The sequence below is a fragment of the Heptranchias perlo genome, chromosome 8 (assembly GCF_035084215.1).
Source record: "Heptranchias perlo isolate sHepPer1 chromosome 8, sHepPer1.hap1, whole genome shotgun sequence".
In the NCBI taxonomy this organism is placed as follows: Eukaryota; Metazoa; Chordata; class Chondrichthyes; order Hexanchiformes; family Hexanchidae; genus Heptranchias; species Heptranchias perlo.
Genome location: NC_090332.1, coordinates 69,656,118 through 69,682,695, shown reverse-complemented (window position 1 = coordinate 69,682,695; position 26,578 = coordinate 69,656,118). Strand labels below are relative to the sequence as shown.

Below are 26,578 nucleotides of genomic sequence, written 5' to 3'. Positions count from 1 at the left end.
TCCTCCTGGGAAATGCTCCTCCCTCCTCCTGGGAAATGCTCCTCCCTCCTCCTGGGAAATGCTCCTCCCTCCTCCTGGGAAATGCTCCTCCCTCCTCCTGGGAAATGCTCCTCCCTCCTCCTGGGAAATGCTCCTCCCTCCTCCTGGGAAATGCTCCTCCCTCCTCCTGGGAAATGCTCCTCCCTCCTCCTGGGAAATGCTCCTCCCTCCTCCTGGGAAATGCTCCTCCCTCCTCCTGGGAAATGCTCCTCCCTCCTCCTGGGAAATGCTCCTCCCTCCTCCTGGGAAATGCTCCTCCCTCCTCCTGGGAAATGCTCCTCCCTCCTCCTGGGAAATGCTCCTCCCTCCTCCTGGGAAATGCTCCTCCCTCCTCCTGGGAAATGCTCCTCCCTCCTCCTGGGAAATGCTCCTCCCTCCTCCTGGGAAATGCTCCTCCCTCCTCCTGGGAAATGCTCCTCCCTCCTCCTGGGAAATGCTCCTCCCTCCTCCTGGGAAATGCTCCTCCCTCCTCCTGGGAAATGCTCCTCCCTCCTCCTGGGAAATGCTCCTCCCTCCTCCTGGGAAATGCTCCTCCCTCCTCCTGGGAAATGCTCCTCCCTCCTCCTCCTCCTGGGAAATGCTCCGCCGCCCTCCTCCTCCTCCTCCTCCTGGGAAATGCTCCTCCCCCCTCCTCCTCCTCCTCCTCCTGGGAAATGCTCCTCCTCCTCCTGGGAAATGCTCCTCCTCCTCCTGGGAAATGCTCCTCCTCCTCCTCCCTCTCCTGGGAAATGCTCCTCCCCCCTCCTCCTCCTCCTCCTCCTCCTGGGAAATGCTCCTCCTCCTCCTGGGAAATGCTCCTCCTCCCACCCCCCCCCTCCTCCTGGGAAATGCTCCCCCCTCCCCCCCCCCCAACCTCCTCCTGGGAAATGCTCCCCCTCCCCCCCCTCCTCCTGGGAAATCCTCCTCCTCCTCCTCCTCCTCCTCCTCCTCCTCCTCCTCCTCGGAAATGCTCCTCCTCCTCCCCCGCACTCCTCCTCCTCCTCCTGGGAAATGCTCCTCCTCCTCCTCCTCCTGGGAAATGCTCCACCTCCCCCCCCTCCTCCTCCTCCTCCTGGGAAATGCTCCTCCTCCCCCCCCCTCCTCCTCCTCCTCCTTGGAAATGCACCTCCTCTTTCCCCCCCCCCTTTCCTCCTCCTGGGAAATGCTCCTCCTCTTCCCCCCCTCCTCCTCCTGGGAAATGCTCCTCCTGTCCCCCACCTCCTCCTGGGAAATGCTCCTCCTGTCCCCCACCTCCTCCTGGGAAATGCTCCACCTCCCCCCACCCCCTCCTCCACCTGGGAAATGCTCCTCCTGCCCCCCCCTCCTCCTCCTGTCCCCCTCCTCCTCCTTGGAAATGCACCTCCTCTTTCCCCCCCCCCCTTTCCTCCTCCTGGGAAATGCTCCTCCTCTTCCCCCCCTCCTCCTCCTGGGAAATGCTCCTCCTGTCCCCCACCTCCTCCTGGGAAATGCTCCACCTCCCCCCACCCCCTCCTCCACCTCCCCCCACCCCCTCCTCCACCTGGGAAATGCTCCTCCTGCCCCCCCCTCCTCCTCCTGTCCCCCTCCTCCTCCTGGGAAATGCTCCTCCTCCCGCCCCCTCCTCCCTGGGAAATGCTCCTCCTCCCGCCCCCTCCTCCCTGGGAAATGCTCCTCCTCCCTCCTCCCTCCTCCTCCTCCTCCTCCTGGGAAATGCTCCTCCTCCTGGGAAATGCTCCTCCTCCCCCCCCGCCTCCTCCTGGGAAATGCTCCTCCTCCTCCTGGGAAATGCTCCTCCTCCTCCCTCCTCCTCCTCCTGGGAAATGCTCCTCCGCCCTCCTCCTCCTCCTGGGAAATGCTCCTCCCCCCTCCTCCTCCTCCTGGGAAATGCTCCTCCTCCTCCTGGGAAATGCTCCTCCTCCTCCTGGGAAATGCTCCTCCTCCTCCCCTCTCCTGGGAAATGCTCCTCCCCCCTCCTCCTCCTCCTCCTCCTCCTCCTGGGAAATGCTCCTCCTCCTCCTGGGCCTGGGAAATGCTCCTCCTCCCTCCCCCCCCCTCCTCCTGGGAAATGCTCCCCCCTCCCCCCCCCCCCAACCTCCTCCTGGGAAATGCTCCCCCTCCTCCCCCTCCTCCTGGGAAATCCTCCTCCTCCTCCTCCTCCTCCTCCTCCTCCTCCTGGGAAATGCTCCTCCTCCCCCCCCCCTCCTCCTCCTCCTCCTCCTCCTTGGAAATGCACCTCCTCTTTCCCCCCCCCCCTTTCCTCCTCCTGGGAAATGCTCCTCCTCTTTCCCCCCCCCTTTCCTCCTCCTGGGAAATGCTCCTCCTCTTCCCCCCCTCCTCCTCCTGGGAAATGCTCCTCCTCTTCTCCCCCCACTCCTCCTCCTCCTGGGAAATGCTCCTCCTCTTCTCCCCCCCTCCTCCTCCTGGGAAATGCTCCTCCTCTTCTCCCCCCACTCCTCCTCCTCCTGGGAAATGCTCCTCCTCTTCTCCCCCCCCCCCCCTCCTCCTCCTCCTGGGAAATGCTCCTCCTCTTCCCCCCCCCCCCCCTTCCTCCTCCTGGGAAATGCTCCTCCTCTTCCCCCCCCCCCCTTCCTCCTCCTGGGAAATGCTCCTCCTCTTCCCTCCCCCCTCTCTTCCTCCTCCTCTTCCCCCCCCCCCTCTCTTCCTCCTGGGAAATGCTCCTCCTCTTTCTCCCCCCCCCCCCCCTCTCTTCCTCCTGGGAAATGCTCCTCCTCTTTCTCCCCCCCCCCTCCTCCTCCTGGGAAACGCTCCTCCTCCCCCCCCCCACCCCGGAAAAGCATTCCCCCCCCCCAAACCCCCCAGCCTAGGAGTGAAAATCCAGGCAAAAAGGAGGGGGGAATTGGGGAGAGAGAGAAAGAAAAAATCAAATACAAATGGTGGCAATATTTAAAGGAGGACTGAAAAATGGAAGGCGAGGGGGAGCGAGTCAGAAATGGAAATTTAAAAATGAACTGTTATCTAATTTCAAACAGAATACTGCAAAAGTTAAATCATACACAATATTCTTTACCAAGAGCCTGCAAGGCATAATTGTGGGCCACTTGTTGCTTGTACAGTATTCTGAATCATTATTTTACTTCCCAGAGTTTTTAAACTCATAAAAGATCTTTTTAGAAATGTATTAATTTTAATTATATTAGCAGTCTTGTCCATAATAGCGACCCATTATAGATAGCTTTTTGGCAACCAAAGGTATTAAGGGATATGGGCCAAAGGCAGGTATATGGAGTTAGAGCACAGATCAGCCATGATCTTATCAAATGGCAGAGCAGGCACGAGGGGCTAAATGGCCTACTGCTGTTCCTATGTTCCTATAATGACATACTCAGAATGCCCTCAGCTAGAAATGGTCCAGCAAAAATATCCATCTAATGGCAAAATACAGAATACATGAATAGTGTTGCAAGACATCCAGAAAGTATCACTTTTGGAAATATATTTTGTCACATGACTTTAAAAAAGCAAATGCACAATAATTTGAAAGCCCAAAAATAATATTTTTTTTCAGCTGGAATGGATGTCCCACTTATTAGAAAGAGCAGAACAATATCCAATAAATAACTTCTACAACATGTAAGGAATCTTACAACACCAGGTTATAACCTGGTGTTGTAAGATTCCTTACATTTGTCCACCCCAGTCCATCACCGGCATCTCCACATCATTCTACAACATAGACATAGATGAACATATTCTAGGTGTCACCTCATTGGTTAAGTGGTGCACAATGTTAACCTCAAGAAAAGTAGCACTGGTGACAATTTAGAGAGTACTTACTTGAAAAAGCAAAAGATGTGCACTTTACAACCTCAGCTTCACTAAGCTGACAGAGTGATTGATCAACTTTTTGGTAGTTAGTACATTTCTGATTTGGCATCACTGGTGCAAATCTCCACTATTGTGCTGTGTGATCTTGAGTATTAGGATAATAATGTAAAACATGTTTTTTTCTTTAGAGTTGTCAGTCAGGTGAGGAGGCCTGTCACCAGAGAAGCTCTAGTCCCATGCTTCTTGAGTCAACTACTTGAGACCTCCCTAAATGAGAGCAAAATTGGTAATAAATTAACATGATTTTTTCCCCAAAAAGTCTTACTTTTGAGAAATGCTTTAGAATCAGAAGCCTGTGGAGTCAAGCAACTTTAAGCAGTCATGTTTACCAACAATTAAATTCAACACACACTCTATATAAAACAACAGAATCTCAATGTGTACTCACTCATTACCATCTCAAATGACACACAGCTTTCAACCCACTCCATTATGCATACATAATTTCAGAAGTGTAAGAAATACATTATCTGTGAAAAAGTTGCATTATACTATTGGAAAACTAGTTTTAGTTGCTAAAATGGATACTACTGATAAGTTTGTAATCGCAGTCTGCCATGGTGTGAGAGACACAGTGGAAGGAAGTTATATTAAATCCTTCACTGGCACAACCCTGTAACTCACAAAGAAAATGCAGCTAATATTAATAACCTAGACTTACATTTGTGTGTAAAATCTATTTTGTTCAACAAATGTAATTTCATATATGTGTGGCATCCTGGGAAATAAATACACCAGAGTATTTTGACTCTTGACAATGAGATCAGGGTATATACATTCAAACTCAAGCTATCCATATAGGGAGAGTTTCACTTAACTTTGGAGGGATCATCTGGAACAAAGATGAAAACCAAACCATGTCCACTCCCCATGTATTACAACTACAAACCGCCTAGTACTGACCCAAGCAAAACAGATGGTTTCTGAACCTCCGATCAGAATTGGGCAAGGTTAGGAGTTTTAAAAATAAAAACTTACAAGTTGCGCTGAACCACACAGACTAGAAAGATCTCAGGTTCGATTCCAGTCTATGTTGAGTTAGCTGATCACAGTAATTGTTGCAATCCAGTTGCTACAATTGGTCAAAAAAAGTATGCTAGGATAGTGGTGGGGGGAAATCAGCAAGATTTAGCTCCTGATCTTGTCACCTTTGCTGGAAAGTAAACATGTGGACAGGACCAGACTCAACTGTGAACTAACAGCCTGCCAACTCTCACCGTCAATGCTCACACCTGATCAGTGAAGTACCTGAAGGCTACTGGAACTTTAAGAAACATACCCTCGCATGAGATTTTTTAAAAATCACTCAGGATATGGGCGTCGCTAGCAAGGCCAGCATTTATTGTCCATCCCTAGTTTCGCTTGAGAAGGTGGTAGTGAGCCACCTTCTTGAACCACTGCAGTCCATGTGGTGAACATACTCCTACAGTGCTGTTAGGTAAGGAGTTCCAGGATTTTAACCCAGAAATGATGAAGGAACTGTGATATATGTCCAAGTTCGGATGGTGTGTGACTTGGAGGTGATAGTGTTTCCATGTCCTGCCCTTGTCCTGCTAGGTGGTGGAGATCATAGTTTTGGTAGATGCTGTCAAAGCAGCTTTGGTGAGTTGCTGCAGTGCCTCCTAAAGATAGTACACATTGCAGCCACAGTGCGCCGGTGGTGGAGGGAGTGGATGTTTAAGATGGTGGATGGGCTGCCGATTAAGCGGACTGCTTTGTCCTGGATGGTGTCGAGCTTCTTGAGTGTTGTTGCAGCTGCACCCATCCAGGCAACACCTTGGGAATGAGGAGTATAGAAATTGAAAAAAAATGTATAAATTTATAAAAGTGGAAAATTTTGTTCTGACCTATAAATTGGGAATATACTTTTTGAAAAGTTTGACTATTAAAATGAAAAAACAAACCAAGACACATAGGTTTGAGCATTTTTATATGGAAAAGATTGGTAAACATCTTTGCTTATTATCTGAGCAACACTAATTCCCACATTTGCCAATTAATTATAGAGCCAGGAGTCTCCATAAGATTGATATTGCTGTGCTTGCTGGCACTACTCAGTTTATTATCTATTGTAAATATGCAGAATACCAATATCCAACACAACAGTTGGTATTTTTAAAAGCTATCAGAACTGCAGAAACATACAAGTGCATTTAATAGCAGAAAATACTTCACTGTAAAGTGCAATAAGCTTTAACCCTTTCCCACCTGCTGATTTTGCAATAAAGCATCTGTTTTCAAATCCAGCTCAGATTGGTGGGATGTAAATGTCCTACTTGATTGTGCAGTCTCAATCACATTACAGGTTCCTAATGGGCATGGACCCACGACACAAAATTGACCTTAATTCAGCACTACCAAATTGACAATTTATCTCAGGGGAAATGGAAAATGATCACATTGGTGGGGTAGGGGGGATACTTTTTTTTGAAGTTTGAACTGGGGCAAGATCTTCTGGCAGAGTAGAGGAGGTTTATTCTGCTAGCAGGGTAGATAAGGTGGAAGCCAGTAGATTTAGCATATTTGGATTTTTAAAAGGCATTTGATAAGGTGCCACACAAGGTTAGGGCTCATGGGATTGGGGGTAATTTATTAGCATGGACTGAGGATTGGTTAATGGACAGAAAACAGAGAGTAGGAACGAACGGGTCATTTTCAGGTTGGTGGGTTGTAACTAGTGGGGTGGCGCAAGGATCAGAGCTTGGGCCTCAGCTGTTTACAATCTATATCAATGACTTAGATGAGGGGACCGAGTGTAATGTATCCAAGTTCATTGGCTATACAAAGCCAGGTAGGAAAGTGTGCTGTGAGGAGGACGCAAAGAGGCTGCAAAGGGATATAGACAGATTGATTGAGTGGGTGAGAAGATGGCAGATGGAGTATAATGCGGGGAAATGTGAAAGTATCCACTTTGGTAGGAAGAATAGAAAAGCAGAATATTTTTTAAAAGCTGAGAGACTAAGAAATGTTGGTATTCAGAGGGATATGGGTGTCCTTGTACACAAATCACAAAGTTAATATGCAGGTACAGCAAGCAATTAGGAAGGCAAATGGTATGTTAGCCTTTATTGCAAGGGGGTTGGAGTATAAGAGTAAGGAGCTCTTGCTATAATTATATAGGGCTCTGGCGAGACCACACCTGGAGTACTGTGTACAGTTTTGGTCTCCTTACCTAAGGAAGGTTATACTTGCCTTCGAGGGGGTGCAATGAAGGTTCACTAGATTGATTCCTGGGATGAGAGGGTTGTCCTATGAGGAGAGATTGAGTAGAATGGGCCTATATTCTCTGGAGCTTAGAAGAATTGAGATGATCTCATTGAAACATATTAAATTCTTAGAGGGCTTGACTGGGTAGACGCTGAAACGCTGTTTCCCCTGGCTGGAGAATCTAGAGCTAGGGGTCACAGTCTCAAGATAAGATGTCAGCCAATTAGGACCAAGATGAGGAAAAATTTCCTCACTTCAATCTTTGGAATTCTTTACCCGAAAGGCTCAGTCGTTAAGTATATTCAAGGCTGAGATCGATAGATTTTTGGACACTATGGGAATCAAGGGATTATGGGGATAGGGCAGGAAACTGGAGTTGAGGTAGAAGATCAGCCATGATCTTATTGAACGGCGGAGCAGGCTTGAGGGGCCATATGGCCTACTCCTGCTCCTAATTCTTATGTTCTTATTAAGCTTCGCTATAGCTGAACTGGAAAGTATTGTTTACCTTCACCTTTATAAGCACAAAAAGTTACTTTAAGACACTTCTGTTTTCCAATCGAAGCTCTTCACCACTAACAACTTAAAATCACTCACTTGGTATACAACATTAATTTTTTGTAATGTTAATACCGTGGTGCAAATGGAAATTTTGTTCACAGCACTTTCAACTTCCTCCTGTGGCTAAGCAGTGTTCAAAGGCACAATTCTCTCTTATAAAGTTCCCCTTCCCCAAGCCACACACCAACTAGAACAGAGATGCACCAGTCCAATTCTTCTCTGAACCACCAGCACAACCACTGTTCAGGACAATCAGGACATTCTCAACCAGCATATTTAAGACAGTACAAGAAACCTCACTTTCTCTTCCCCCTTTTCTCTCAACCCTGAGGTAGGTAATTGATCATCGTGTCAATAAGAGGCATAGCAACAGCCCGACTGGATGATTAACTGCTTGCCCAAACACGGAAAAGAATCTCACTATTACTCAAATGATAGGGTGAGTAAATGGTCACTGAAATAGTAGCTATTTCCAACCAATGGGAAGCTCGAGTGCTGCTCAAATCATAAACCAAGCAATACAGAGAGTGGTGAAGAAGTTGGAAAAGAAATCAATGGTTTATTGACTGAAAGCAGTAGTTGTGAACACGCCTTCTATTTGAAGCAACTGTAAACGGGTCAAAGGAGCCAAGAGCCGCAGTTATATCCAGTTACATCAAAACTAGATTATTTTAAAATGACAATGTTAGTAATTCCTCAGCATGTCAAAACACATTCAAAGCCGCTCCTGAACACAAAATGGTGCTGAATGTGTCCAAACTACATACATTTTTTGATTATGTCTCTTTTCTTTGTCCTGTGGTGTGAACATCACTTTGTTGATAGTTCCACCACTGCTATGAATTAGCCAGTGAAAGGTGCACAACAGCAGCCTGGTAATGACCATATATGCAATTTTCCCCATGCAGGGAAACATCTGGATTCCAAATCAGTACTTCCCCACAGTGAAGCATCGAGAACACACAACACTGACTCAAGTGCTTCAAATTGCTGTTATGAAACCAGTGCAAATTAAAACCTGCCATTGAATATCCATGTAATTCCTTTGGGAAATAGAGTAACTTGATACTTGCTTTGACTACTGAGTAGAAAGGGCTCGACTTCTCATTGCTACAGTAATAAGGTTTCTTTCAATAACAAAAAGTCGGTATCGTCCCTCTTCAAAATATCTGCAAGAACCTGCTAACAAAATTTGCCAATGCAGTAATTTCTTAAGCCATATATTGTTGACTACCTCTATGTTTTAGCAAGAGCTTCCCGAATACCTCAGCAAGTAGCTGAGCCACGCAGTCCCAAATTCAATCTCTTGGTCGCTGAGTTAGATGTTCTCGGCTGGGGCAGGCCTAGGGCTACTACAATTGGTTTCAATGCCCTAAGCTAAGCTGGGGCAAAAAAAAAAAATCAGCCAGGCTTCCACTGTTGATCATCTTCAGTGACCCTTTTGGAAAGGCAGGTATATGTGCGGACGTGATCAGGCTCCGCTGTTGTGGCCCTTATAGTTGAAAGCTCACTATCAAGGCTCACGTGAATAAGGATCATGCAGGGGAGTTGCTCAGGAGCAACCAGTGAAAACATATCCATATGAGAATTCACAGTCAGACGAGGAGGGGAGGGGGAAAAATTGGTAAGGTGGCTTACAGTGTGGTCTAGAAACTGAAGATTTTGTTACTACAGTATTTTACTAAAGATATTCACATACTATAATAAACTCCAAAAGAAATCCAGCATTTGAAAAACTTGCTACTGTTGTTTACATGGTACAAAACTTTGCTCTATGTGATATGCAATTATATTTCTTAAATTTTCACTCTGTCACTGAGAAACACAATCCAAAAGGGAGAGCATGGCAGCCTAGTGGTTATGGCACTGGACTAGCGACCTAGAGGTCCTGAGTTCAGATCTCCACCACAGGCTAGTGCCAGAAAAATGATCAAAGTTGAATTGTTGCAAAAACCCCAACAGGGTCATTAACAACATGCCACCCTTTCATGGTCTGGCCTGCATGTGACTCCAACCCCATATTACATGGTTTACTCCTAATAACCTCTTGAAGTGCCCCAGCAATAAATATGGCCTTGCCAGACTTGCCCACATTCCATGAACAAATAATGAAAGAAACACAATCCAAAGTGATCAAAGGCATGTGCTCCACAGCTAATGTTTGCCCTCCCCATCTGAAGAACTTAACCCCTTGTTAGGGTATGGTTCCAAGGTACCTCGCTAAGGTGTCCATTATTTATGCACATCAGCCTGTTGGCAGACTGTTCAACTGCAGGGACACAGAGTTGAGCCCAACCCTGTCCTCGTCCAAAATCCAAACTTATCTTTTCCAGCAGGGCTAGATAGTTGCTAGATAGCAATCTTTACCAAATTTCCCTCCCTAACCATGGAACATTGAGGCAATAGCACAGATATTTTAAATCGACCATTGCACATTATGGAAAATTGCTTATTCATTTCAATCTGTACAGTAGTTTCGCCATTATGTTTAGAACAAATTAATTTCTTAAAACGATTATTTTTGGAATTTTGGAAGTGAAGGGGAAAGATAGGCACTTACACAATGTCTGTTCATTCTGCTGAAAGGAACAAAGCAGCACCCAAAATAGCAGTAGCTATTTGATTTAACTCACTTGCAACTTTAGTGCTTCAACAGGTTGCATTCACAATATAACAAAATCTGTAATTTCAATCAAATTCAGACTGGCACCACAGCAGAGAGAAAAAAAAAATCATATCCCAGAAGTTTAGGATACAAATTGCACAATTCATTCTAAAATTGCACAGAGGATTCACTGCAAGGCTGCCTTGATGTACAGTAGTAGATTACTAGTTAAAAACTTTTGTAAAAAAAATCTTAACTCATTGAGATTGATATTATTCCACCTCAGAAAAATTGAAAAAATATAATTTTAAAAAATAACATTAATTTGGCATGTTGAGAAATAGTTGAGCTGCTCAGAGACATGCAGATTTTGACTGGAACAAGAGAATGTTTTCAATCATATGTCCAAAGAACAGGCACCTTTCCTCCTACTGTATTTTGACCTCCACTTAAGTAAAGAACACCTAGAGCAGTGTCACTACTGAAAGTGTGTTGTCACAGACAATCACGGAAATCATTCAAAACCAAAAATAAAGAATAGTCAGCACAGATTTCAGAAGGGAATGTCATACTTGACCAACCTTATTGAATTCTTAGAAGTACGAGAAAGAGTAGACAAGGGTCATGTAGTAGATGTAATTTATTTGGATTTTCAAAAGGCCTTCGATAAGGTACCACATTGTAGACTCGCGGCTAAAGTCAGAGCATGTGGAGTCAGGGGACAAGTAGCAGAATGGATAGCAAGCTGGCTATAAAACAGAAAACAGAGAGTAGGAGTTAAGGGTAGTCACTCAGACTGGCAAAAGGTGGAAAGTGGTGTTCCACAGGGATCGGTGCTGGGATCACTGTTGTTCACAATTTACATTAACGGTTTGGATTCGGGAATCAGAAGTACAATTGCAAAATTTGCAGACGACACCAAATTGGGGTGTGTAGTTGATACAAAGAATGAATGTGTCAAAATGCAAAAGGACATTAATAAACTTGCAGAATGAGAGTGTAATTGACAAATGAATTTCAATATAGATAAAATGTAAGGTATTTTGGTAGGAAGAATAAGAAGGCCACATACTGCTTGGATAACAAAAGTCCAAACGGGATAAAGGAGCAAAGGGACCTAAGAGTACAGATGCACAAATCACTAAAAGTAGCGACGCAGGTTAATAAGGGATGGGCTATAAATGCTGGCCTTGACTGCGACGCCCACATCCCATGAACAAATAAAAAAAGCCACAAAAAAGGCAAATCAAGCACTAGAGTTCATTTCTAGAAGGATAGAATTGAAAAGCAAAGAAGTTATGTTAAACTTGTACAGAACCTTGGTTAGACCACACTTGGAGTATGGTGCACAGTTCTGATCTCCATATTATAGAAAGGATGTCGAGGCAATGGAGAGGGTACAAAAAAAGATTCACGAGGATGATACCAGAACTGAGAAGATATCCTTATCAGGAAAGGCTGAACTGGCTAGGGCTCTTTTCTCTAGAAAAAAGGCTGAGGGGTGATCTGATAGAGGTCTTTAAGATAATGATAGGGTAGACGTACAGAAAATGTTTCCACTTGTGGGGGGAGTCCAAAACTAGAGGTCATAAATATAAAATATTTGCTAATAAATCCAATAGGGAATTCAGGAGAAACTTCTTTACCCAAAGAGTAGTAAGAATGTGGAACTTGCTACCACATGGAGTAGTTGAGGCAAATAGCATAGATGCATTTAAGGGGAAGCTAGATACGCACATGAGGGAGAAAGGAATAAAAGGATATCTTGATAGGGTTAGATGAAGCAGGGAGGGAGGAGACTCGTGTAGAGCATAAACGAGTTGGGCCGAATGGCCTGTTCTGTGCAGTAGTTTTGATGTAACTCGATGATGATGTAACAGTGGTTTAGTAAACGTAAAGAAGTACCTTATTTTAGTGTTCTAAAGGGCTACTGTATGCTTTGCACAATAGTATGGAGATCAGATTAAAACAGGAATCACAAAGCTCTAAGGGCTAATCAATATCAACCCTCGATTCTATGCCAATATTGAAGTATGATTAATCAGTGCCAAACTGTATCAGACCAAATAAAGTGCTGAAACTGGACAGATTGAGCTGATCCACTGGGTGAAATGATAATAAGTATAACTCAATCACCCACATTGATGGCTGAAGTGGGAAATGGAAATTTCACAATAATGCAGTGGGGTTGCATATAGTTGGTAAACAGTTCCTTTGTATGCTGAATGTATTGAAAAAAATAATCAGCTTTTTTTTTCCTGAAGTCCCACAACACCATGCACCATTCCATGATTGTGGATAGTGAAAGGGGAGGAACCTTTGATGAGGCCACACCAATGCTGCTCTTCATCCAGCCCCATGGAATGTGAAAAGCAGAATACAGCAACTAATCCTCCAAATTTACCTGCTCTCTGTGGGGAAACACCTGACTTCCATGCGATACTTCCCCCATTGGTGTGACTGAAACCAAGACCTCACTGTGTAGGGAAGTGAGCAAGAACTCCCGTCATGGAGTCCTGTATCAGAGTACTGCCTATTTTAGAAAGTTTCTTTTGCACGATCATGAATTGTCAATTAAAAAGCCATGGGTCCCACAAAGTGGTCCTTGCACATCAAGTTGTTCTAAAAGACCTGAAGCAAGTGAAACATTTGAACTGTACTTCAACATGAAGTGGTTCAACTTGTATCTTCTTACTTTAGAACAGTACAAAGGAAAAACCATCAAGAAATTTTTCACATGCATAGCAGAGCTAGTTTCACTCAGTTCCTTAAAAAGTGAACCATTCTGCAGGAAGTGCACGGAATTGGTTTCGTTTTTTGCACAAAACTTGCCTAAACTTTAAAAATGCAAACAAACAGTTCAGAAGTAGTCTGCTGCATACAGTTTTTAAAAGAATTTGTTGCATTGTATTAAAGGAATCTACTTTACGTACCTGTAGATCATGGTCCCAGGTATTTAATTTTTAAAATTGGGTAAAGGAGGAGGGGAAGAGTTTATTGAAAGTTACACAAGAAATATAGTGAGATTTTTTTTTCAGTTGGCGGTGGGGGGTGGGGGGGGGGGGGGGGGGGAGGAAAGAGAAGTAACCTGAATTTATCCAATATTGCACATCTGATTCATCCCAGTTTAGTTAGCAGTCCCACGAAGATGTCTGCTGCTGTGATCAAGGAATAGAACTCTCCTCCATCACAGCAACAATAGTCAAGTGTTTTTATAGAATGGATACCTGTTGAAGAGTTTACTTATCTACAAAGATTGCACTTTTTAAAGTGCAATCCAAAAATTATATTCCAACCACAGCAGTAATTCCACCCCCTGCCAACTTCTATGTACAATACATACAGGCACCCTGCCTTTGCTAACTTCCTTTTTAGGGTACGTGTATTTTTGTTTCACCACTGTGAAAAAAAAACATTGTACTCAAAGTTGTCATCTTAGTTCCTATGAGATTGCTGCTCTGAACAAATCCCTAAAATGCAGTGTTCAGCCCTAACCAACATGAATTTACAATATTGAACTGTAATAAGTTCCATTTAAAATGTACTGTGTAGCTCTGATCATCTTTCAAGCATTTTTTAAATCTCAATTTCAAATTTTGTGCTTTTTCCATTTTGGTTACTTAAGACTCAAAGCTTTCTACACCAACAAATACCTTAATATTTTATGATTTAAAATGTTACTTTTGTTTTTGTTGGTATGATGCAAATCAATTAAGTGATCATTTATCAACTCGTTACATATAAATATCTTCTACTATAACGGAGAAATTAATTGGTGTGGAAGAGGGAAATGGGAGAGGAGAAAGAAGAATTCCAGTCAATGCAAAGTGTAATGAAGCCCACATAAGAACAATTCCAATTTGCCAGAAATACATTAATCTTAAAAGATAGGGAAACAAGCCAAGTTGGCACCATACAATAGCAATAGTCTGTTAGATCCATCATAATGTTTTGTGCTATGAGCAGTGTTTAAGCAATTGCGCTGGTTCTGGTATCTGGATGCACGGTCAGTCCTACAGACCAACTTTTCTTAAAACATTAATTTTTATGTACCCTCAATCCTCCTGATCTAATGAATCCAACTCATCCACATCATGACAGCGTGACAGTACTGATCGTCACCTCCAAAGTACCATGGGCTGCCGGGGAAAATGGAGTCAGATTGTAGGTGGCCAGATATATGCAACTCAGTCCACCATCACTGTGACATTCTGGTCTTACAGCAATAATACCCTGTTTGCAATTAAATGTTACAATTTTATTTTAGGTGACTGTGATAAAATTGAAAAATTCAAGCCCATGCTGCTGATTATGTAAAATTAAGCTGCATTGCTCTGCTGGGGTGCATCGACCCCATTCATACAGTAGTTGATTAAAAAAATAACAACAGTTTCAGTTACTAAATGATGACAACTGAGTTTTGGTCTTATGCAACTGATCTTATGACAATTACACTTCTGATTTTTTTCATTACAATCATTCTCAGTTATCACACACGTGTACATTTTTGGCCTAAAATATGTGATTCAGTGTACGCAAAACAGATAACGTCATAGGGAGTGAACCTTACACTGCAGATTACGGACAAGCCCAACAGCCCAGTTCTGGTGAGCAGTGCTGCTTTTTAACTGAAGCAGCTGCTTGTTACAGCAATGTAGTTAGATATATTATGGAACTTTTTTCTTGCAGGACAGGACAATTTTGAACTGGGTTTCTTCTCATCAGAAGGGACCTATAAAAGTGCAGCAAGACTTCAATTTCCCAAAAACTGCAGGAGGCTGGGAACCAAACATTTCTTTGGAAAGCAAACAATTAATTCCACTGGGAAACAGGCACTATAGTGGTGTGTTTTCTCTAGATGATTCAGTACATCCTGTAAACTTCTGAACTTCCAGTGTACAGAAATAGCACAAGTGAGCAACTTACGATAGCAGAAACAGATTCCTCAGGTTTCAGCAGTGTATTTAACCAGATGGACATGTGGTTAAATGATAATCAGTAAAGAGAGATTTTGGTCCTAAAAAGAATTATAAATACTACACCACATAAAGTTGCAGAATGGGCAGGTAAATGGCAAATGAATTTCAATATAGATAAATGTGAAGTGATGCATTTTGGAAGGAAGAATAAGGAGGTCAGATACTGCTTGGATAATGAGAGTCTAAATGGGGTAGAGGAGCTAGGGGTACAGATACACAAATCAATAAAAGCAACGACACAGTTTAATTAGGCCATAAAAACGCAAAGCGAGCACTGGGGTTCATTTCTAGATGGATAGAACTGAAAAGCAGGGAAGTTATGTTAAACATGTATAGAACCAGCCACATAAATACTGTGGCTACAAGAGCAGGTCAGAGGCTGGGTATTCTGCAGCAAGTGACTCACCTCCTGACTCCCCAAAGCCTTTCCACCATCTACAAGGCACAAGTCGGGAGTGTGATGGAATACTCTCCACTTGCCTGGATGAGTGCAGCTCCAACAACACTCAAGAAGCTCGACACCATCCAGGGCAAAGCAGCCCGCTTCATTGGCACCCCATCCACCACCCTAAACATTCACTCCCTTCACCACCGGCGTGCGGTGGCTGCAGTGTGTACCATCTACAGGATGCACTGAAGCAACTCACCAAGGCTTCTTCGACAGCACCTCCCAATCCTGCGATCTCTACCACCTAGAAGGACAAGAGCAGCAGGCACATGGAAACAACACCACCTGAACTTTCCCCTCCAACTCACACACCATCCCGACTTGGAAATAAGTCACCGTTCCTTCATCGTCGCTGGGTCAAAATCCCAGAACTCCCTACCCAACAGCACTGTGGGAGAACCTTCACCATACGGATTGCAGCGGTTCAAGGCGGCGACTCACCACCACCTTCTCAACAGCAATTAGGGATGGACAATAAATGCTGGCCTTGCCAACAACACCCAAATCCCATGAACGAATAAAGAAAAAACCTTGGTTAGACCACACTTGGAGTACTGTGAACAGTTCTGTTCTCCATATTATAAAAAAGGATATAGAAGCATTGGAGAAGGTGCAAAAAAGATTCACAAGGATGATACCAGAACTGAGAGGACATACTTATCAGGAAAGGCTGAACTGGCTGGGGCTCTTTTCTCCAGAAAAGAAGGCTGAGCGGTGACCTGATAGAGGTCTAAGATAATGAAAGGGTTTGATAAGATAGATGTAGAGAAAATGTTTCCACTTGTGGAGAGTCCAAAACCAGAGGTCATAAATATAAGATAGTCACTAATAAATCCAATAGGGAATTCAGGAGAAACTTCTTTACCAACAGAGTGGTAAGAATGTGGAACGCGCTACCACATGGAGTAGTTGAGGCAAATAGCATAGATGCATTTAAGGGGAAGCTAGATAAGCACACGAGGGAGAAAGGAATAGAATGATGCTGATAGGGTTAGATCAAGAGGGGTGGGAGGAAGCTCGTGTGGAGCATAGACAGCAGCATAGACAAGTTGAGCCATATGGTTTGTTTCTGCACTGTAGGCTAAATAACTCTCTGCATTGAACAGGCTTCTTTATTTACAGACATTTTTTGCAAACCAGAGAAAGAAAATTGAAGCAATTTTTCTGCAAAGGCACATTACCCTCCAATGAATGCACACACCCTCCTTTTCCAAGTGCTTTCTGGCCTCTTAACTGCAGAGATACCAGGTCTCAGTTCAGCACCTCCCTGTTCAGTTTTGCAAACTTGGGAAATCAACAGTGCATTGGAGCAGTGAAATCAAAGCCTCGCTGATAACCACTTTTTAAAAAAATATTAAACAAGGACAGTGCAATAAATGAAAAGTATTTATCTCACTTGAAGGAGACTGAACACAGAAGTCACAAGCGGCCACCATATAGAACTCCCTCTCATAATGGATACGTTTGAATGTTGCGTTCATAGCAAAACTACTGTGTATGCACCTTCCCCCCCCACCCCCCCCCCCCAACCCATTAGAAGCATTTAAATTTTCAGTGAAATTATTGCTGTGAAAGTGTCATGCATGGAATTAAAGGGCCAGGGCCTCAGTGTGAAGAGGCCACTATTGTAGGGAATAACTGTTTATAGATGATGCAGCTCCACTGAGTCCTGTTCAGGCAATATGCATTGAGGAATGCGGACAAGGAGAAAGCACGGGCGTGGTAGGAATGAGTTGGAAAGAGAAAATAATTCTAGAACTACAAGTTTCAATATGGCAGCTCAAAGATTCGACTGTGCTACAAGGTCTTCATTTCGCATTGCATGAAGTGATTGTTGCCATATAACAGGTATGTATGAAGGGGTGTATTGATCCAATAGCTATGGCAGTACTGGGAGGGTACGGTTGGGACTTCTTACACAAATGAAAGATTATTTTAAACGTTTATTTACTGGACTTTGTCTCTACATTTGTTATATGAATATACATGATGCAACAGTTAAACAGTTCAGTGGACCTGACCTAATAACATATGAGCATCACAAAAGAGTACGGCACGCATGCGCAGTTATTTGGCTGGAATTCTGGAAGTTGGACTTGTGTCTTGGTGTGTGGACATTTCAGAAAGTTATTTCTGAAGAATTTTTATGTCTCATTTCAATGTTTTTGTGCCAGAATGGTTGTGTTTTGTAATTTGATTTAATTTTCATTGAAATTTAATCCAAGTTAATAGCAGCTATGTAAATCATCAGAAGGGACAGCTCATGAAGGCTGAATGTAGTCTTGTGAAAAAGTGGTATCATATTAATGTTGCAAAATTGCTCAAGAGGCCCCAGCCATTTACAAATACTACATGTACATCAGTTTATTGTCTAACTAATGCAATCAGGGAGCTGACTCAGATACTGATACTCAAGGTAACAAGCTTATACCTTTGACGTATACCAATATGTATTTGTACACATTTTCTATACCCAAGAATTTAACAATTCAAGAGTCAGGGCCCTGGGGAATTTTGAGAGAAACTATTTTCTCACATTTCCACAAATATAGAGTAGTCCTTTGGAAGTCTCACCCGTAATAGAGCTAACACTTTAGAGGCAATGGGTATCTTGACTATCGAGTTTACAGCATGTCTCCTTTAAAGTTGACATTACACAAATTTAGATATTTACAAAAACTAGAGTTCTTAAAGCCCATATTAAAAACATCTGAATCACAACTGTCGTACGCTCAGATGTAGTAATTAAGACAGTAATTACAACAACAATTACATCTTTCCATCAATTATTTTAGAGTGGATTTAATGGTTAAGGTCCATAACTAAAAGCATTGCATAATCACATATTAACCCTTAAATTTCAAGACTTCAGTAGCAGTTTAAGATCATGGTTTAATAGATGCTGTATAAATTGAGGAAATAAAAAGGTTCTATTTTTCCTGCAATTATTTATTTGAGTTGTTGAGAAACGGTTTCAAAATCTAAGATACTTTGATATCATGTCTGCACTCCTGTGTATTCATATAGAGTACTCAATACATTAAAGTTGGCATAAACATTCTTGTAATTAAATAAACCAACCTCATTTGACACCAGCAAATTCTCAAAAATCTAAGTGAACTTAAGACTAAAAATAACCTAGCTTTTTCTTCAAAATGTATCCAACTGTTAAGGCTGTTGAATTCATTAAACAAAGATCACAGCTTATTACTGAATGAAACAGAGGCTATAACATTTCAGTAAATTTGGATCTATGCCAGACTATTAGGTTTGCAGTGTTCAGTATACACTAATAAAATGTTTACACTGACATTATTTACAGACCAGCATAAACTATTCTGGTATGCAAGTTTTTCCCCTTTTTATTCAATTATATATCTTTCTGATTTCCTCTGCATCCTAAAAGAATAAATCTTGCACCAGAGCTTGCAAACGTATCAATATAATGCTGCTTGCATATCTATCTCTAACCTATGGTGACTATACACAAAGCAAGTAAAAACAAACCAAATGCATTATAACTACAGAAATTTTAAGCTTTAAGTTGCACACTATTTTATAACATTAGAGAGGACACTAATGTGTAGGTATCAATATATTATTATTTGAGGGAACGTTTATACTGCAATTTTACTGCTGTTGCGAAGCACCAACACAAAGTGTAACTCCAGAGGCAGATCCTGAACTGACCCTAGACGGAAACAGTGATCTAACTGTCTCCTCAGTATGTCTACAAACATATGAAAATGACGGATGGGAAAAGACCCACTGGTCCATCCAGCCTATCTCACTACTGGTTCGACACCACATGGAGTGCAATTCCAGTGCAATGTAAACTGAACTTACAAAGTACTCAGGACCTCCTAGACACTTTATAAATTTATCCAAAGCTTATGTAAATGCATCATATGTGCTCCCATCTGTATTCACAATACACTTAAAATTTAACGGCTGGGAGCAGAACTCCACGCATCCGTGTAAGTTCACATGTACAGAACTCTCTGCTGGTTCTGGCAGTCCGAATCACAGCCAGGCAATATAAAAAATGTACTGTCAGCTGTGAAATAATACTCTACCTAACAATCTATAACTGAACTATGATACAGGAAAGCCATGTGTCACATACCATCCTTCTGCCTTCCATCTTAATATTAAACTATGGTAAGGAATAAGAAAACAGAAAATGGATAACAGCAACAACAACTTGCATTTATATAGCACCTTTAACATAGTAAATCATCCCAAAGAGCTTCACAGGAGCATAATCAGACAATAAAACTGACACCAAGCCAAAGAAGGAGACATTAGGACAGGTAACTAAAAGTTTGGTCAAAGAGGTAGGTTTTAAGGAGTATCTTAGAGGAGGAGACACAGATGCGGGAGGGAATTCCAGAGTTTAGGGCCTAGACAGCTGAAGGCGTGGCTGCCAATGGTGCAGCATAGGAAGTCCGGGATGCACAAGAGGCCAGAATTGGAGGAACACAGAGTTCTCAGAGGGTTGCAGGGCTGGAGGAGGTTACAGAGATGGGGAGGGGCGAGGCCATGTAGTGATTTGAATACGAGAATTAGAATTTTAAATCAGGAGCCATTGTAGGTTGGCAAGCACAGAGGTGATGGATAAAAGATCTAAATTAAGCCAATCTTCAACAAAACAGTCACTTTACATAGACACTGGCAATTTGTATTTTGCTGTACAGTGTAATAACTGATGTACTCAAACTAATCATGTACTAAGGTTTCACACTGCCCTACTAGAATACATTGGAACAGTAACTTTTTTTTAAAAAAAGATAGTCTGTTAAATTAAACCCCTCTCTTACTAAATATAGAGCAATGAAGAAATAATATGGGTGTATCAAAGTAGTTGCTTACTACATGCACTCAGGAACACAAACTGTCCTCCTCGTGGAGCGTTATATAAAATCGGACATGAGATTTTACAATTCCAGGAAAAGCACAATCTCACTCCAAAAAGCCCCTCTTCCCGATGTTTGTTGCACTGTGATAAAAGTGCACTTCCTCCTGTTAGATATTCTTAACATTTTTATATAATAATAATTCAATCTTCATGTATGCATTTTGTTTTAATAGTTCAGTGAAACAAAGCTTACAGAATGTCTTTTTAAAAAAAAATAACAATTCAACAGCCGCAATAAAGAAATGGGTTCTTATTTGGAAAGGTTCGCTTTCCCATTCCTCCTGGCAAAAAAAAGTTCTATTTTGAAAGCATCTTCATACATTTCATTAATAAAAAATGTCCCTTAATCAATCCACCAAGAGGAGTATCAGAAAGATGTGGGCAGGGACTCCTTTGACCAGTCAGGCACTGATGTCTGCCTATGCAAATTTTGCTCTGAACTATTTGAGAGTTCCATGCTCTAGTGTAACTACTGGGAGGACAGCTCAGGTATACATTCATACATCCTCTGTAAATTAAATTCAAAGAAATGCATAGCACAAGGTCATAATAGATATTAATTAATAATATAGTGCCTGGAAACAGCACACTCAAAATACAAGTTTGTTCCTCAAGGTCCAAGAATTCAACAGCCATAATGCTGTCTTTGAATTATGGAAACTGCCATATTGTTTTATTAAAACACACAGCTGATACAGCATTGCAATTCATTTGTTTGCATGTTTCTAACTGTCTCTATGAAAATTCATATGAATTGTAATGTATCCTTTTGATATATCATGCAAGAGCAAAATTATTGCTTTTTTGATTACTGATAATGTCCTTGTTATTTTGATTAGCTTTTCAAAGATGTGAATCAAGTAAGTTTACCACCTTTTAGCACCTAATTTGTACTAACAAAAAAAAACAAATAAGATAGTAAACTGAAGTTTCTCATAAGATTTTCCTTCCAATTAAACCAAGCCATTAATATATTGTTTACTATTTAGGGAAATCAAAATATTTTGATTTGTGAAATAAAGACTAGTTTGTAGAACAAACAGGTACGAATATAGGAATCACAACCAGCACTTGGAGCAAATGGTTATCGTGAGCGTAAAGCCACCTAACACCGATCAGAACACTATGTAAAGCCATCACCTTTGCTGTAAAGTGTATTTATTAAAATTAAGGGGATAGAGTTTCCGCTAGATTGTGCTGGTTTTATCAGCGCACTCCGCCTGAACCAGCACAAAAGAACGTGGAAAATCAAGCGTAAGTTACGTCAAGCGTAAATTGAGTTTCCGTGATCTGTTACGCTAGTTCAAAAATCATTGCACCCAAAGTCAGCCCCACCCACAAAACTCGCCACGCCCCAGATCAAAATAACGAGGATGGTGAGTTTCCGCCGATTGCACTTGTTCGAGGAGGGTCTTCAAATTAAGTTTGTTTTCTTAGACGCACAGGCACTAATAGGCACGTTTTTACATATTAAAAAAGTCTTCATTTACTAAGAAACTGACTAGTGTACACTAATGAAACTGATAAATGGTTCAGTATAGCTTTTTAAAGTTATTTTCAATATTTAAAATCAGGTTACTCACAGGTGGAGAACTAGACAGTCTTATTAAAATGCTTATTTTTTGCAATAAACCCATTTTCAGCTGTATAATAAAACTGCGAATACAAAAATGAATATTTTCCAATGCAAAAATAATTACGTTCGATGACAGACCGATTGCACTGGTTCATGGACGATTTAATATTTGTGATCATTCAAATGCATTTTAGCGGAAACTTGAACTGTAACCTAACCAGGGCAATTTCAAGCGCAATCTGTGCCCAATTTGCCAACCGCACCCCAAGGTTTCTCAAGAAAGTAACAGGAAAAAAAACAAAAGCGCGCTTTGGTTTAAAAAAGAGCCTCAATGATTTCTCAAGGAAAGATTTGGCACACCCTAGCGTTCGAACATGGAACTTTTACTAAGTTTGACAGATTTATGCAACATCGGTGTTAGATTCCAGAATGTGACCTGGCTCCTAGCCGTGGAAAGCTAAAGCAGAAGCAACGATTTAATTCTACAGGCATTTCCTCTCCACTTGAGTACATCTTTCCCTTGCTGAAAAAGGGAAATACTCAAACTCAGACCTAGCTGCTTGGCTCAGTCATTGCTGAATTACAAGCATGAACAGATACTGTGCGAGAAAACTCTGTACAGGATTCCAAATGGTTGGATTACAGTAAAAGGATTTATTAACGTGTTATAAAAGGATACTGCAACCATTCGGAAAGGTCACAGGCCGGTTTTTCTGACGGTTTGTCCGACTCTTTGCAAAGAGATGAGAGTAATGACGCATTATTTCTAATGATTTTCGTTACAGGTCGCGTAATAATTACAAAAAAGTTGTTTGGTGGTGCGGTCTCCAAAAATGCTGTTTACAAAGATAGTTCATGGATTTATGTGGTTGCCTCTAGTTTATAAAGAATACCATAGAGCTCTAGATCAATACGGGCAAGGCCACTTCCTCCTAGTATTAACTTTCCCTATACCTTTGGAGTTAAATCTGTCCCAATGTTTTTTTTAAATATATCGGAGTAAAATCGGTCTGAAATGTGAACCAACCGCTTGACCAGTCAATGATTGGTTCACTTCGGGCAATGCCGTTTACATTTTTTTTACTCTCCCTTCCCCATTCTAATTCCGTCTCGTTCTCTTTTCGCAAGAATTAATCTGAGCTGTTCCAGTGAAACTCCATTCAAAGTTACGTTTAACTTCTTCAGCTGTAGTTTCCTCTTTAAAGTACACAGAAGCCTTACCAGCGAAAACATGAAGCATCCGCCTAAAATCAGAATATTGTGCCACTGTAGGGGTAAGATAGCAGCAATATAATTCCTTTATCGAACCAAAAGTAGAATCAATCTTCTTTCACCCTAATCACTTTGATGCTTCTATCTTGTGCTTTCCCTCATCACTTCATTATTTCCTGTTCGTATCATGTTAGCGCTGCTATTCCCTATTCTACTCCATTTGACATATTTTGCGCAATATCCATTACAAGTGACCCACGGCTAAATGGACCAAATACTAACTCCATAAAAATATCAAAATGCCACCACTGAGGCCGAGAAATAATCTGTCTCAATAATATGTTGCATGTACAAGTATAGCAATATTAAAATTGTGTCTGACTTGTTAATGCATGTCATACATGAGACTAGAATTTGAGATGTTAGCTACACAAGTCACTGAAGCTGTAATACTGCTAGAAGTTTCTTGGCACTTCGGTACTGAACAAATCTTCCACTATTAGTCCAGTCCAAGGCAGCTGACATCAGCCAACTCTATTGTTCTATTCCCTTCGTTTACTTTTTGCCACTGTCTCTTTCCCCATCAAATCGGTGCCCATTCAGCTTAAATATCTCTATTCCCCCTCCAAATTATTTGCCCTACTCTCATCGAGTGTGTGCCCTCTTCCTCGTCCACCTCCCCATATCTCCAGTGCTCTCCTCGTCCAGGCTGCATCCTACTCACTCAACTCAATCTGTATGTTTCCAGTCTCTCTGCGGGATTCTCTGCCTGCTTTAAACACCAGCTGAGCTACAGGAATCCACACTGTTGAAATCACCGCGCCTCACAATACTTTAAATCACGACAGCACCGCATGAAAACCCATCAACTGATTGAAAAAAATCCTGTTAATATTGTTCCAACCAGGAAAGAGGGGGGGGGGGGGAGCAAACAAGTCACTAGTGCATCCAATACTGAACCAAGACCCGCCTAAATTAGCATTATATACCGTGTCTTGATACCTACATAACACAAATGAATCAAGAATCGACGTGCTGTAGGTAATGCCTCTCTGCAGGGGTCTCTGTGCTGCCAGTCCTCCATACATTTATCTCGGTGCTTTGCAGAGCCCATTATTACCCCTTTTGTGTAGATATTCTCTCTCCCTACACCACCAAAAGAAAAATATGCCAAACAAGATACCAAATGCATGCTCACACATGTCACTTCACCTTTTAAATGCTCCAAGAATGTCAAGAGTCACCAAACTGTGCACCAGACCGTCCCTTAAGGACCGGGCAGAAAATAAAAACATGTATTTCCCGAGTTTGCCTAGTTCGCTGTGTTTATATAGGAGGGCGATCTACATAATGCCCTTTCCCCACCCCTCTTCCTGTGGACTAACTAAATATATCTTTCAAGTGCGTGCATGATGCACAGTAGGTGCCATTCAGATTTACACTTACCCTTTAATATCTGTTTACATATGTGTGAAGGAATGTCCCCCCTTCCCGCGCCTCGCATTGCCACCGTACATACCTTCGTCCAGTAACCTCTCCAAATGGTTGAAAATGCCGCAGAAGTTCGGCAGGCTACTCATCAGCTTCTTGTCGTTCATCAGTTGCATGAGATAGTCTGGGGTAGGTTTTGGTCGCTCCTTATTTTCCATTTCCCCAACCATATTCCAACAAACTTCCCCCCTCCCCAAAAGAAACACACACAAAAAAGAGCGAGGAAACTTCTGGCGTAAAAGAGTCTCTCTCTCTCCCTTGTCTTTCTCTTGATCCCAATGCTTGTCCTTTTCTTGTTGGGTTATCTCTTTTTGTTTGTTGTTTTTGTCCTTTTACTAGAAGCTTCCCCCTGGGGGTTTTCTTTTTTACTCCTGTGTGAATGGTAAGAGTTTCTCTCTCTGCTGCGCCGTGCGGTGCCTCCACACTGATACACACCAGCTCTCACACTAACGGCTCTTCTCTATTTTTTCCCCTCTTGGTCCTGCTCGAGCTCTCAGCCGTCACAGCCTCCAGAGAGAAAAATTAACCAGTCACGTGACGCGCGCTTACGCGAGCCATCTCCCTTCCCCCCCGCGCGCGCGCGCGCTCGCTCAAGTAGCAAATCGGAAAGACGAACTGCGGCTACGCGCGCGGGAGTGGTGGCGGGGACGCGAGAGTGTGTTTCGTGTCAGGTGCCTCTTAGAACACGCGTGCGAGGCCTTTTTGTTCCCCCTCGCGCGCTAGTGCGCGCTTCCGCAACATCACCGATGGGGGGTTCCACGCAGCCGCATTGTGGGTCGCGTACGGGCCAAATAATTTTCGTGCTTGCGCGGCAAGGGAAGCGGGCGGCATTCCGCGCGTGCGCGCTGAGTGAGCAACTCGAGAGACGGGCTTGCAAAGCAAAGCAGTGCAGGGCTGAAATATTTGACAAGCGCGAGATGAATTACCCCCTAGAGATGTGGGTTTGTATTCTACTTTCGACTTGCTTTTTTCCGCCTTTGTGTCCCGCACAATCAGCTTATTCATATGCATATAAGCTGGACTGTGTTGGTGCTAAATACCTACTTCTTTGGGTGGAAGGTAGCGAGGGAACCTAAATATTCATGAGTCTTTTTTTCTCTCGCTTGTGTAGCTATTGGGTTTGTTCTTCTCCGAGTTGATGTTGAAATGTGGAGGAATTGCGTTAATGAATGCATGCCTGCACACGCGGAAACAGAAACCGGGTAAAGAAAGAACTCTTTAGCTTTGTTTGTTTAAAATCTACACTCAATAAACTGTTCCCATGGAAAGCAACACTGGAAAAAATATTGTTTTTATTGCCAAGGGATAAAATAAATTCTAGACTTCATTGATAAGAAGTGCAACCTGTTCCCACCTCCAAAAACGACTCGATGGCACGTTGTGTTCTGGTGGTGAATATTTTATTTAAATAGTCATTTTCTAACGCAAAAAAGGTTAAATCGTTGAGCACCAAAGTAAAATTTAAATTTCGCGTGTAATCTAATGTTTTGCACACTAGCCGTTTAAGTTTTCATGTTATGTGAAAATGTCAAATAAAGTTCGGCTATTCCAAATCTTTCTGCAAATGGTTTATTACTCTGCAATAGAAAGCTTATAATCGCAGAATTTTTTAATGTGTGCTTTTTACCAGCTCTACCCTTGTCAACTTGCTGCTTACTAACGGCAATGCATATCTTTCCGTTATTGTTTCAAAGTTCATAATCTGTTTGGAAACAAGAGAATAAAATTATTTTAGAAT

The 26,578-nt window shown here is 42.4% G+C and overlaps 1 protein-coding gene across 6 annotated transcripts in view; it reads right to left on the bottom strand.

Moving 5' to 3' along the window:
• The window catches only part of LOC137324669 (KH domain-containing RNA-binding protein QKI), a 528,184-nt gene extending 502,857 nt beyond the window's left edge, over positions 1-25,327 (bottom strand). For 5 of the 6 annotated variants that reach the window (XM_067989237.1, XM_067989239.1, XM_067989236.1 and 2 more), the window contains exon 1: positions 24,869-25,327. In XM_067989237.1, coding sequence (XP_067845338.1) covers positions 24,869-25,010 — 142 coding nt within the window. In that variant the 5' untranslated portion in view covers positions 25,011-25,327. Of the gene's footprint in view, positions 1-24,561; positions 24,657-24,868 lie in introns of those variants that run through there. The other variant, XM_067989241.1, reaches the window with a different exon arrangement.
• Between the last annotated feature and the right edge of the window lie 1,251 nt (positions 25,328-26,578).